Source organism: Pecten maximus, chromosome 5 (assembly GCF_902652985.1).
Source record: "Pecten maximus chromosome 5, xPecMax1.1, whole genome shotgun sequence".
Taxonomy (NCBI): domain Eukaryota; kingdom Metazoa; phylum Mollusca; class Bivalvia; order Pectinida; family Pectinidae; genus Pecten; species Pecten maximus.
This window is the reverse complement of record NC_047019.1, coordinates 6605012-6619546: the sequence shown is the minus strand read 5'-3', so window position 1 is coordinate 6619546 and position 14535 is coordinate 6605012. Positions and strand designations below refer to the sequence as shown.

General features: G+C 36.2%; 1 protein-coding gene across 5 annotated transcripts in view; it reads right to left on the bottom strand.

Annotated features, from left to right (window-relative positions):
• Nucleotides 1-14535, bottom strand: part of LOC117326983 (synaptotagmin-7-like) — a 239298-nt gene that overhangs the window by 16865 nt on the left and 207898 nt on the right. For all 5 annotated transcript variants that reach the window (XR_004532554.1, XR_004532553.1, XR_004532552.1 and 2 more), the window contains exons 5-6: nt 12834-13003; nt 9554-9668 (exon numbers count right to left, since the gene is read on the bottom strand). Coding sequence is in view for 1 of the 5 variants with exons in the window: in XM_033883786.1 (XP_033739677.1) it covers nt 9554-9668; nt 12834-13003 (285 nt within the window). In the remaining 4 variants the exon portion in view is untranslated. The remainder of the gene's footprint in view (nt 1-9553; nt 9669-12833; nt 13004-14535) is intronic.

The following is a 14535-nucleotide window of genomic DNA, read 5'->3' as shown; positions in this document are numbered from 1 at the left end:
GACAAATATATACTGTCAAAGGAAAATGAATTATTATTTCTATAAACCCAGTTTCATTTTAAACAAGCATGCTGGGTAATGCTAAAGCAATATATATCCTCTACCGGCCCCCACTAAAAATAGTAACAGTGATCTTGACTAAAAGATCTTAATCTGAAGCTAACCATACTGAAGTTACGTACCAATTTTCACCAACATCCCTTGAAGCATGGCTGAGAAAACTGAGTGGATGGACTGACAGACAAATGGACAGACGGATGGGAAGGAAACCTATAGTCCCCCTGGTTTCACCATTTGGAGACTAAAAACACTAACGATATGACCTTTGACCTACAACACTAAAAATGTTTACCAAGAATCTGTTCCTAATATTCAGCATTTTATAAAATAAACATGACCATAATTACCCAAAAGAAGGAGAGTTATTTTCTTAAAATACATTTTCGATTGTATCACATCTCACATTGCTGTTAACCTTTCACATTACTGTGTAACTGACCTGAAAAGCAATCTTAACTTAATAGCACAATTTCATGTATACCAAATATGGATATGTCTGCCCCTTAATTATGGGTACAATTCAGTACAGGTCTTTTTCAGAAACCAATATGAATCGACAAATGGACAAGCAGACATCGCAAAAAACTACGACACCATCACAAACATTTTTTCTAGATTTCAAATGAGCTGAAAAGAGCAATCTAAATATGTAATAGCTTTGCAGTATATTCAAGGTCAATGAAGGTCAAGGTCAGTCCTTGGAAAGTAAAAACCGACAGGAGGTTCAAGCTACTACTATCTACAAGGTTTTCAGTATTCCCAAGGTCATTTAGAGGTCAAGTTGTCACTACATATAACATGGTTCATACAGAGCTACTTTTTCAGAAAAAGATTCAAGGAATTTTTAGCATCTTTGTTAGAAATAGGATTTAGTTTTATCGTCCTTGAACATGTGGTTGAGCTCTCTAATAGGAGGGGGTATTTATGTTTCGATGCATTGATTTTTATAACAATTTTAATCCTTAAGTATTGGTTCCTGTTTATTTTCTTGTAAGTTCCAATTTCACTGTACTGTTCCTCTTTTATGTGTAACCGATACTTTGAAGCTTTGTAATTTTCCTTTTTTTTGTTTTTATTTGTTTTTGTTGTTTTGTTTGTTTTAATATTGAGTAAAAAATATCTCACTACAAGAATTTCATTATCACTGGGTTTTGCACTTTAATAAATGACAGAGGGAATGCATCTATTCATTTATCTAAAACAAAAAAAAACCCAAAAAACCCCCCAAAAAAAACAACTTTTTTTTTAATTCACAGGCTGTTCCAGAAGAGATTTTTGGCTTTCCTGTATTCCAAGGAGTTTCCAGGATATGAGTGAACCCCGGAAGAAGGGGAGTTTCTGGGAGCCATGGGAAGAAAGAATTCTAAACACCACTGAAAATCTAATAAAACAAATCCAAATCTATTGCATGCAAAACAAAATCACTTTGAAACCAAAACGAAAACAAGTACCTGAACTGTATCTCTGGTTTCTGAAAAATCCTTTGAAATGTCAAAAAATATTAAAATTAAATAAAAAACAACATAAAGGATTATATTAATATATCAGTCTTAAGGAATGAACAGGGTATGATAGCATGTAAAATAAGTTCACAAAATCCATGCTAAAATTGGAAATAAGTTCACATCTATTTTGCATTATGGGTGCTGCACCCCTCTGCCCTTCCATATATACAAAGAAGTCACTCATACCCAACATTGTTCCAAGAATTCAACCTTCCCTTTCATGGTCCCCTTCCCCTATCTACCAGACAGCCCAGACTGACTGTTTTTGTTTGTTTTTTGTTTTAAACAAAATTTGACACTTTTCTAATGATGCAGGAGGCCAAAATTGAACGCAATCCTCTTATTCCTGCATATTTGTTTTATTGGGCACCGTCTTCTCAGCCACAGGGGACCCAGACCCACCATATATAGGAATGGATTCCACTTCGTCCATGGATACTTTAGATTGAATTTGATCAAAATCTATTTAGGCATTCTAGACAAGTAGTTTATATAAGAAAAACAAATCGGATGGACAACAGATGCTGCACCATGTCACATGCTCATCAGTCCTTTGGACCAGACAAGCCAATAAACCTGGAACAGCCATACCTGATCAACAACAAAAGCTGACCAAAGATACCGATGCCAGACAATTTGCTTTATCCTGACACATAAATCATTAAATGAAAAAAAAAAAAAAAAAAAAAAAAATTTGATAGCTGAAAGGACCCAATTTCTTTTTTACTGTCCATATCTAATAAGAAGTTGATCCCTCTTGGCTGGAGGTGACTTTTGTTTTTGTATTCATTTTTTTTGGATATGTTCGTTCAGGTGAACAGTGAAAGTATTTTTGTCTCAAGACATAACGTGTAATTGTGCCAATATATATCCGCAAAAAGCATGTATCAGTAGAGAATTAATCAATCTGAAAATTACAAAAATTACATGTGAAGACCAAATGTTGATTGTGTAAAATTACAGAGGAAGCTACAGTAAACTTAGAGAGCATGCCCTTCATCTGTCTGTCTGTACTGTATGTAATCAGTCTCATACACAGACTGATGTCTGCCGTTGAAGCCCCAGGGTGTTGGTGAGTTGCAAGACAAGCTACAGAAAGTCTCAACCATTGTTGGTCAATCAAATCTATCAAGAATAGATTTTTTGTTTTGTTTTTATTTTTTGCCAAAATTTTAGGAGTTTTATCCCTGAAATTCATGAATTGTAAATAACTTATTCTGAGATATTCTGAGAAACTTGAAGACTTATCAAGCAGACTAACAATGCTAACTTTGTTATAAATCTTGGTTTAACCCTTTAAGCCCTGATGATGCATTAATGCATCACCGGGCCGGGGCCGAATGATGCATTAATGCATCACCGTGCCGGGGCCGAATGATGCATTAATGCATCACGGAAGTAGATTTTTTTTCTGCATTTTTTTTAAGTGATGATACAGCGATTTAAATAATCATGACTGATTCTTACTTGAATGAGATAATGTTTGGCAATAAATAATGAAATTAACAATACGTAACACAACTTTAGATGTCTAAATTTACGTATAACGTCCAACTTGTTTTAAACTTCTGCTCTCGAGAACTTCCGGTCGGACGGGAGCGAGTAAACAACTGATTCCCGAAAAAATATATAACGAATCTAGTTGTTTGTCCTGTGTAATAAAGCTGGGAATGTTCAGGACAGTTTGCAATATGTATTTAAATTGACGTTTTGTACAAATGGTTAACATATTCGTGAATTATAAACACAGAAACAACGATACGTTTGATTAATTGAATGAACCACTGGTGCATCACGTCAGCGGCGCGGCAGTGTCTGCCAACTCGCTAGATTTTATGATCAAATCTCCACCATCTATCAAAGACATCGTTCCAAAACTACTTGCATGGTTTTATATGTATGTTTCATTGCATTTCTGTTGATACTTTATCGGGAAAACGAGCTAATAATTCGGATTTTTAACACAAACAGAAGACCGAGTATTCTAATTTTAGTAACACAGATCATGATCACATGACCATATCTTATCCAAGATGGCTCTATAAACACACATGTGAGTAACGTCGATTGATACGAATTCACGATTTGGTTTATATTTAATTGCGTGATTTTTTAAAAGATTTTGAACTTGTAATTCATATCGTTTTTTACATTCTCGTTACAATCATGGAAAAGTATTATATCTACCAATAAAGTAGCGATCTTTGTTGTCATGTAGTTATTTTGCGTGCTGTCAAAATCTGAAAATGTCTACGGCTTCGATTATTTTGAGAGAAGGCTACGACATATTTTTACATCAAGGGGAAACACTAGGTCCTTGACTTAAGATAAGGAGTCAGTGGATTATCTGACATTGTTTTTAGATCAGGTATTAATTGATACACTGATAGAGGAGATCGGAATTATATGCTCAACACTGCAAATTCGAAATTGACACAAGTGACAAATCCGGAATAAAACAAAATTGCAAGCAACCTCGGAAGGGCCGCCTTGAAAGGCTGTTAGTGTTGTTAAATGAAAGCTTTCCTGTGTCTTTGTATGGCATTGAGTGTGGTCATGAACCAGGCTGTCAGTAAAACTTTATGGTAATGAATTGACTACTTCAAAAGTTCATCAGATACAATATTATCAGCTGATTATGGTATTTTTGCTCCTACATGTACTTGCATTTTTTGAATACACATTTTTTTATTAAATTCATACTGAGTTGTACTCATTGTGAATACATGTATATCTCAAACTTCATACAACATCCATAAAGGTGCATATGTAATGCTGTCCCAATCACAATTATAGTGCAAAGATAAAAAATTATTAACACTCAAAATGTATCCACTCATAACAAATAAATCCCTATATTATAATGATATTTTCTGGTGTGTTCATAATAAATTAACTGGAGGAAGATGCCATCATGCAGAAGGAACTCTAGCCAGTGTTGTGAAGAAATGTTTACAGGGGACTGGTGTATACCAGGATGACTCTTATTAACATCACTTTGAATGAGAACACCTATGACTGTTGTACAGTAAGGTCTATAGTAATTAAGTTCCAACTGCCATGATCTACCAAGGGATATCATGCAGAAAAGGCCAGATGATATTGTACAAAAAAGGCCCATTGTATCTGTTGTATGGAAAGACAAAAAAACTGTGTCACTGCACTCTCTACTTTTCATATCGAACCTGCCACAGAGGTATAAACAGACTCACAGATTATTAAACAAGAAGATGACAAGTTTGCCAGGGAAATATATCTTGCCCAGAACTAATAACAGGCTACATTTCCCATATTGGTGGTGTAAACAAGGCAGATCAAAACCTGCAGTATTTAATTAATCAACTCTTATCAGGTGTTCCTTCAATGTACCAACAACCTTCCTGGACAGGGCAAGCAATAGTTGTCATTCCTGCAGTTTACATAAAGCATCATATGGGGACTGGTTGATAAATTCACCTCAAGAAAGGATTGTCTGACCCTACCTGGGACAAGTTTGCATCTCGGTCATGGTATCATGTTTGTTACATGTGTTGCACAAAGAGACAGCAGGATAAATCAGTCAATATTTTGCTGAACATTTCATTTTTCTGACAGTATTAATTTGCTTGAACTACTAAGTTGCAAGCAATGAATATCATTTACATTGTACCTCATTATGAAAATTAAAAAATAATGAAAACAAGAAAAACGAATTAAAAGAAAGGAAGAAAAATTGAAGAAAAAAAAACAAAAGAAAAAAAGTCTTACGAAAATGCGTTTTTGTAATATTGCATCAAAATATAAAAAAAAATCATGTATTTGAAAACACAACTTGTTAAAAAAATGGAAAAAAACCCAACAAAAAACAAAGAAAAAGGTTGCCCTTTCATGCTTGCAAGTGACTACCCACCCTTGATGCAAGCGTTTAACACTTAATTCACTGTGTTGTTCATTGTATTGTTTTCATTTTCTTTTCCCCTCGTTTATATTAAATGTTAGAAGAGCTCATTCAAACTGTATTTTGCTTCCTAAGTTTTCGTTGCGGCGAGAGTTATCCTTCTTGATGTTGGAACCGCGTTGTCAAAATGGCGGCTAACAACCAAGATCGAGATTTGCTGTTGGTACTGCATGCTACCGCTGACTGTACAGAGCGGTTTCCAAAAACAATATCCAATCGTTATATTTGTAAATCTCGTTTTTAAAAGTATAATATGATACTTGTTTCCATGACGAATGTACGTTTTGATCGCGCTGCAAAACGAAAGTACACATTCCCAAATTTGGAATCGTGTTCTCCGCTAGAATTATACGCAAGTCCCAAGCCAATTTGTTGTTTTCGACTGTATTTTTCACGCGTATTAAATCTATAAGATATTCTCGATAATCCTGTTTACTTATGTGCGTCTGTATCATCAATTCTGCAATGCATTTCTCTCAAAAACGTGCTTTTAAAAATAAATGTCAAATTGAACGTCAATAATCGTAAATTAATTCAGGCCAGGAAAAGCCACGTGCATATTTTCTTAGGGCCACAATACCCATCATGCAATTTATTCAGTGACGAAAGTGTTAAGCAAGTATAAGTGAAAACAGACAAAATAAGCCCTACTGCACACTTTCTCATTGTAATGAACAACAGGGTTGTTGTTCTCTTCATTATGACATTCAGTAAAGTCAAAATCACTCTGACAATTGTTTTTTTAATCTACAATTGAAATGTCTACAAAACAGAACTCTCTAAATTACTTTCTACATCACTCACATGCTTGTTATATTCTTTCTATTGAAATTACTACCAACTTCTCCTACTCTACTGTCAGTATCACTTAGATGCTTGTTTCTTTCACCCAATTGAAGCCAAGTGCCTATACACTTCCTACAGTATTGTCAGCATCACTTAAATGCTTGTTTCTTTCCTCCAGTTGAAATCATGTACTTACACTTTCTACAGTATTGTAAGCATCACTTAGATGCTCGTTTCTTTCTTCCAATATTGAAGTCAAGTGCCTACGCTTTCTACAGTATTGTCAACATCACCCAGTTGCTTGTTTCTTTCCTATAATGGAAATCAAGTTTCTACACTATTGTCAACATCACTCAGATGCTTGTTTTTTCCTCCAATTGAAATCAAGTGCCTAAGCTTCCTACAGTATTGTCAACATCACTTAGATGCTTGTTTTTTCCTCCAATTGAAATCAAGTGCCTAAGCTTCCTACAGTATTGTCAACATCACTTAGATGCTTGTTTCTTTCCTCAAATTGAAATCAAGTGCCTATACTCTTCCTACACTAAATGTCAGCATCACTTAGATGCTTGTTTCTTTCTGTCTTCCTGTTGAGATGCCTACAAAACACCTCTCTATTCAATAAGCACAAGGCCAACAGACTGATTGATGACCCAATAACTTCGCTTTGTCCATCTGCACTTAGCCATGTTGATGGATATAGTTTTGATATTGACGTTGCGGTAAGGAGATTTCCTTCACTAACGAGTGAAGTGTTTACAGTTCCCATAATGCTACTGCTGATCAACGACAGACTATCACAGAGAAAATAAGTAATAGCGAGTTTTCCTACACGCAACTCTACACTGCAGCAGAGAATTCATATACTGTTAGTCAGCTAAAGCCCTAAGGAATTTAGGGACTGTTGAATCTCCTCCCAACCCTGTTATGGGCACTACATGTCCAAATTCTTATATAGATATTGTATACATGACCATGTATTTCATTGCTCTGCTTTTAGTAACATAAAATTTGACCTTTGAAGCTTTTTTATCCTTATAACTGCACACATCAACATCAAGAATTACACCCTTCAAAATTTCATGAAATTTTTGAAATTCTGAATTTGGAGATAATTCTCTCGAAACAAAAATGGACACAATCTTCACTATGGGGAGTTGGAACACGCATCTCTGAAGCAGAATCCCTACTAATTGTGCATGTTTACCATGTAAACTGTTATGTCTAATGAAAAACAATGAATGTACAAAATAAGTATCTACAGATACCTATATGGTGATATATATCTTTTAATATTATATTTTCGATCTATTTCACTTTTAAAACAATTCTCGTTAAAGAGAGACAAATTTCATGAAATTATCAAAATAAGAGATAAAGAATTATAACGAAGATATCTTCAAGCACTAATTTAAGTAACGACTATCAAAATCTAGGGATACCTACCGTACCAATCAGACAAACTAGTTTTACTGCCAGTATAGTTCTTCAGATGTCACATTTATTTTCTATTTTTACAGATTCCCAGACATAAAACTACTAAATGTATCAAAAAGTATTGAAAAATCTTGAGCAGCCATCTAAAATGTTGTTCTACATGGCCAGGCAGACAGTTGATTAACAAACATGGCCGCCTGTCTGGAGTCCCCCAATCAGAAAATGTGGACGCATCACACTCTTTGACAGCTGGGTCAGTTGAAACAACGACACAAAGCCATCAACAAGAATCTAAATCAAGCCAAGATTATTCCAGGCACATAATGACAATAAAAAAATAAATTTATTCACAGCATAAACTGTAGGAATAATACTTCGATATAAGAAAAGCAATTCTAGTCTTTTATAGCTCAGCTTGTTATGGGATCGACAAAGTCAGCAAATCTGTCATCTCATGATTTCAAGCAAAGGACAACCACCCTAATGAAGTGACGCCACCATGCAGACCAATGAGCGTATGGGACGCCTTTGTCCTCCAGTTGCCGTCGCCGCTCATGTAGTCTTTATCAAACAGGATTTACCGTCGCCATGGTTACATCCTTTTATGACTGTAGCTTTCATATGTTTATTTAAGCACACTACAGTTACCGATGGTCTTTTTATTCTTTATTTTTGTTCAGGTGAAAAATTTAATTATCTCTTTCCTTGAAATTTCAATTTCATTTAGTTACAAATGAACTAGCTGCTAGCAGCTGTAAATGACATGCAAGCTAATTTTCAAGATGTCCTCAATTTCTGGGAAGACGAAACAAACATCAACCTTATAAAATATTGGTTAAAGCATAAAAATGAAAAGACTTTTTTTCTCTTCAAAATGACTACAATTTTCACTTCAATATAATATAATACATCTTAGTTGGAATAGTTTATCTTTTTTTTTCAATTTTCAATTTTTTCCAGCCTTCAACTATTCTTTACCTCCTGTATGGTAATTCCCACAGTTCAAAGGTCAAGATGGCCTCCAATATATTGTAGCACCAAAAATAACAACAACGTATACATGTATACACCAATTACTACAAGAAAAACGCTAAAATACAATTCTATCTGAAAATCAGCCTAATCAGAGAAAACTTAAAATACATTTAAACAGAACCTTGAATACAAGGAGAAAGTGTCGTCTGCTTCATCTTGGACAGACATGGAAGTCTAGGTAAATTTCTGATATCATGTCCTCAGAATGAGAACTGAGGTGATGATTGAAAGTAGTGATGGGAATTGGTTCCACTTTCACAATCAATTTTCTTGTTTTTGCACAGAATTTGCTCTTTTGTAGAAAACAATTATGCACATCTCAAGTACATTTATTACAGGTCTTAGCCTAGCTGTTATCAATATTCTAATACTGAACACAAACAAAGCATTTAATGGTTGTTAATATATTTCAATCTCCTTAATCACTTGTAAATGAACAGTGAATATGTGGTAGGATCAATTTCTTCTTTGTTCGAAAACATTGCAAACACTTCCAGAAATTTGATTATTTCTTATCATCTGCAACCAAGAGGTGGAGGGCTATGGATAAAGTGTCGGGACACCTTAAACTATAAAGCATTTATAGAATATTTCATTATGTCAACTATGATGTGAACCTGAGAATGTTGATCAGAATGTCGACCATCGTACGGACCAGGATGTTGACCATGCATACAAGTAAAAATGTCCCATATAGTCTCCATCAGCCTGCACATCTCATAACACAAGTTTCCAATAATTCCCATAATTCATCATTCAAGATGGCCACCACCCATTTCACTCCTCAACTTACCTGATGCACCGGTAATGTCTTTAGCTTTGAGGTCCTTGGCTTTCATTACTATCACAGTAAGGCGACCGACGGCAGGCTGATAACATAGAGACAAGAGAATTTCCCCAAGTTTTCCCTGTAAAAAAAAAGTAAAACATTTTATTTCAAATTGTACAAAACTGGTTACTTTGTCGAGATTATGTTTTCAACTTTGCTCCTAAAACAATCAGATCAAACATCAGACAAAGGGGAGATTTAACATTAGCATTGGCCCCTACTTCGATTTTCAAAATATGTTACATACAAAAAGGTATCACTCAATCTGGTTTTATGTGAGGAGGTCCAGTATGACTATCTGTAGTGATAATGACGAATCCTTTATGGGGTTATATGGTTTATTTTCATATATCTACATATGAGAAAAATATAAAAAAAATTGATGTGGGGGCCAAATGTTGCACATTTCCAAACGAAAACTTCAGTTTCCCTTTTCCAATAAATACCTACATCAAAAGTGTTTTCCAGGCCTTTCATCTTCAAAAAATTATAACAAAAAAGATGACAAAAACACTGCAGAAGGGTAGAAAAAAACATTTTCTAGATAAGTAAAACTTTTAAGTAATTAAAAAGAAATATGCTAAAAGCTTTAAGATAAGAGTGTTGAATAAAATTTCCTCCATATAAGAAATGATGTCGCATGCTAAATATAATTTCTAGTTGAGAACAATTCCTGGAATAGTAATATCTTAAGTGACCGGGTTTGGCTGTATTGAGCCTGGCTGGAACCCCATTCAAACTCAATTTACCAAGTGGCGACAGACTGCCCCCCTACCCCCTCTCCTCTCTCCTAACCTTTCCCCTCTCCCCTCCCCGTCCACCTCCCCCCCACCGGTCAAGCCCGGCGGGCTTCCCACCGCACGCGCGCCAACACCTCGACGCACGGCCGCCCCCCGCCGCGCGTACTCCACTCCTCCCCCTGCACTTACGGAGGCCCGTCCCCAAACGCGCCCGCGCCCCGCCACCCTACCCGCTACTCCCCACTCCCCCCCCGCGACGCCCGACCAACTCCTCCCCGGCACCCCTCCACCCTTTTCCGCCTCCCCCCCCCCCCCCTCTACTGCTCCCTCCCCCCTTCCCTCCCCTCTACACTAGCCCCCTGTTCCCCGCTATCTCCCCTCCCCTCCCCACTCTCCCCTCTACTCTCCCCTCCCCTCTCCTCCCCTTTTCCCTTCCTCTCTCCCCTCCCCTCTACTCTCCCCTCCTCTCTCCCCTCTACTCTCCCCTCCTCTCTCCCCTCCCCTCCCCCTTTCATTTCATTAGTCACATTAGCATCGTCATTATGCATGAAATTAAGAGCAGTGTGATATACATGTTTTATAACTTTTACTTTGTTTTCATAACAAACAGCCAATTTCTGTCACACTACATTATATTACTATTTTTTATCCTGGAGGAAGAACCACACCTCATATAAATATAGTAATCATGTGATTAAAGTAATTGTATAACATTCAAAAGATATGAATTTACGTTATTTTGTTTTAAAATATATTCATTTTTTTTTTATTCCATTATCATCATCACACATCATGCATTGAATTTGTGACAGCATTACTTCAACTCAAGTGTAAATAACGAGATTATGTCTGACAAGTCTGCTTTAGAAAAATGTCGATAATTCATTTTATTTATGAGCAAACACAAAGCTACCACCAGTTTTTGACAAGATCACTTTTTTCCAATTAATAATTCATTTCCATGGCTTTTATTGCTACGCAAACAAGACACCAGGAGGGAATCTGTATGGAGTTGTGACATTTGTGTGTGAAAGAGACAATTTGTTTGTATAGCTTAAAAAGTGGTCACAAAAGGAAAACAAAATCCAAGGGAGATAACTAACAGCCTTAATGTTACATTACACAATCAAAAATGTGCTTAATACAGAAAAAACAGCAGAGAGGCCGGTATACATCATTTCGTGTATTTCATCCACTCGTTGTCAATATGATTTGATTGCATAATCTCTGCATTGATGGGTTTCAAGCAACGACGATCTATTAGCACTTAGCGTTATGTAATATGCAGTAGATGCATCAAAATTTACACAGGAAATGGTGGTGTGTGTTGGCGATACAAATGAAACAGGAAAAGACTAAAATTGAACGTGACAACTCTGTTCTAGGTAGATTTCCCTCCTGAAGTTGTCGGTGTAAAGAGGACAAATCAATGTATGTTTGAGACAATAAAATAGCTGTTGTGAAACATATAAACCAGAAAACGGATAATGTAAATAATTTCAGGTACATGCATAGGATGTCAACTATTTCACTTAGGTTTTTACTTTACAGTTTCAGATAACTTCCACCTATGCAAAAATAAAATGTTTCATTTATTCTCTCATTCTCTCTTGTTATGCCTCCTGCCCAGAATTATCTCCCTTGTTATGCCTCCTGCCCAGAATTATCTCCCTTGTTATGCCTCCTGCCCAGAATTATCTCCCTTGTTATGCCTCCTGCCCAGAATTATATCCCTTGTTATGCCTCCTGCCCAGAATTATATCCCTTGTTATGCCTCCTGCCCAGAATTATCTCCCTTGTTATGCCTCCTGCCCAGAATTATCCCTTTGTTATGTCTCCTTTCCAGAATGATCGCACTTGTTGTGTCTTCTGTATAAGAATCATCTCCCTTCATGGGCCTGCTGCCCAGAATTATCTCCTTTGTTATGCCTCCTGCCCAGAGTTATCTCCCTTGTTGTGTCACCTGCCCCGAATTATCTCCCTTGTTGTGTTTCCCGTACAAGAATCATCTCCCTTCATGCACCTGCTGCCCAGAATTATCTCCCTTGCTTCGCCTCCAGCCCAGAATTATATCCCTTCTTATGCCTCCTGCCCAGAATTATCTCCCTTGTTATGTCTCCTGTCCATAATTATCTCCCTTGTTATGTCTCCTGTCCATAATTATCTCCCTTGTTATGTCTCCTGTCCATAATTATCTCCCTTCATACACCTCCTGTCAAGAATGTTCTCCCTTGTTGTGTTTCCTGTACAAGAATCATCTCCCTTTATGCACCTGCTACCCAGAATTATCTCCCTTGTTCTGTCTCCTGCCAAGAATTATCTCCCTTGATTTATCTCTGTCAAAGATTTACCTCCCTTGCCAATGTCTCCTATCTAAAAATTATCTCCCTTGGTATTTCTCCTGTCCAAGACTTACCTCCCTTACCATGTCTCCTATCTAAGAATTATCTCCCTTAGTATTTCTCCTGTCCAAGACACTCCTCCCTTGTCATTCCCCTACTTACCCTACTGTCTTTACAAGGCTGTAGAAACCTCCACATCATGGGTGACTGAGAGAGGTCGACTTCATTCAGAGGGAGATACGTCTCTCCAATAGGGTCATCCCTACTAAAGCGGTCATAATCTATCACTTGTAAGTATAGGGTCTTTTCAAGTAGTTTGTTGTGAGGCCACCCTGGAAATAGAACAAAGCATTTATAGAAATCAGGTATTTAATCACATCTTTTATATAACAGTAAAATAGTTAATATTTGCCCATTTTTAATTTTTTATTATCTTTTTTTATTAATTTTTTTTCTTAAACGGGTCTTTACATATACAATGCTTGTGAATTATTCAATCTCTGGTATCCTTAAAAGTGAAATCTCAAATGTGAGTCAACACTGGCTGACGTCAAGTCAAGATTTAGGGTCAAACAAAATGAGGATGACAATAATTCATTTTATGATGGTAAAACAACTAACATAGAAATTAAAACATTTCATTGTCAGTGCAATATCTAGTCTGATCTTGACCGAAAATGAAGACTGGTGAATTTGATTACAGAAACTTCCTGTGCTCTGGGCTTTTCAAAATATATAGACTGCATGGTACATGTACAACCAAGGCTGTCGTGGTTGTTGCGGCTGTCACATTTACATACCAAAGCAGGATCTGAATTTCCTTTTGAACCGAGACTAAAACTATGACAAGATAACATTCAACCATTCAGCTATAATGTCTATCACCATCAAATTTCTCATTAACTTCCCAAATTTCTTGTATTGAAGCAAAATCAATTGCATGTGTAAGTATTTTTTTTTAAAGTTTCCACCATTTGCAGTTTAACAGGAATACATAATTATATTGAGAGAGATCAGGTGCCTATCAGATGATTAACAATGAAATCTACGGTAAACAATGCCGTAATTGTACATTGTATATCTAGGTAAAAGTTATACATAGACATCCAGTTCACTTCATATGGTAACAAGAATTCCATGGAACTATAAGTGTTCTGCTTCCGTCTTTGACTTTCCCCCAAAAAATGAACACATTTGGAAAATGATTAAATGAGTCAAACTAATATTGAAGTACAATATAGTATGCACAAAATTTGATTTTGAAGACCACTAATAATGTAAAATCTGGAAATTGACCAAAATTTGATAAATTTTTTTTTCATTCCAAAATTGTATGCACAAAATTTGATTTGATTGTAATGATAGTATTGCCAAACCTAACTTATGTCCTGTTCTGCATTTCCACCAATATGTGCGAACACAAAACTTAGTTTTATTTCATATTTACACTTCCTTGATAGTAGGTAAAGGTCATGTATTTGAACAAACTTGGTAGCCATCATCCAAGCATGTCATTGCAAGCCATTATCATAGTCCTGAGTGAAGAAGTCATTATCAGAACACATTTGACCCTTGTGACTTTGAAGGTAGCTCAAGGTCATTCATTTTAACATAGCTGGTAGTTTTTATCCCTGTATGCTACAAGCCCAACATCAATACCATGGATCTCTCAGTTACGTAGAATATTAAGTCTTTTGAAGTTATCAACACATTTGACCCCTGTGACCTTGAAAGAAGGTCAAGATTATTAATTTGAACAAATTAGCAGCCCTTCATCCATTAGTATACTACTTGCCAAATATTATGACTTTTTTATTATTGAAAAGAAGTTGTTTAAAATAAAAAGATGACCCTTCTGAGATCT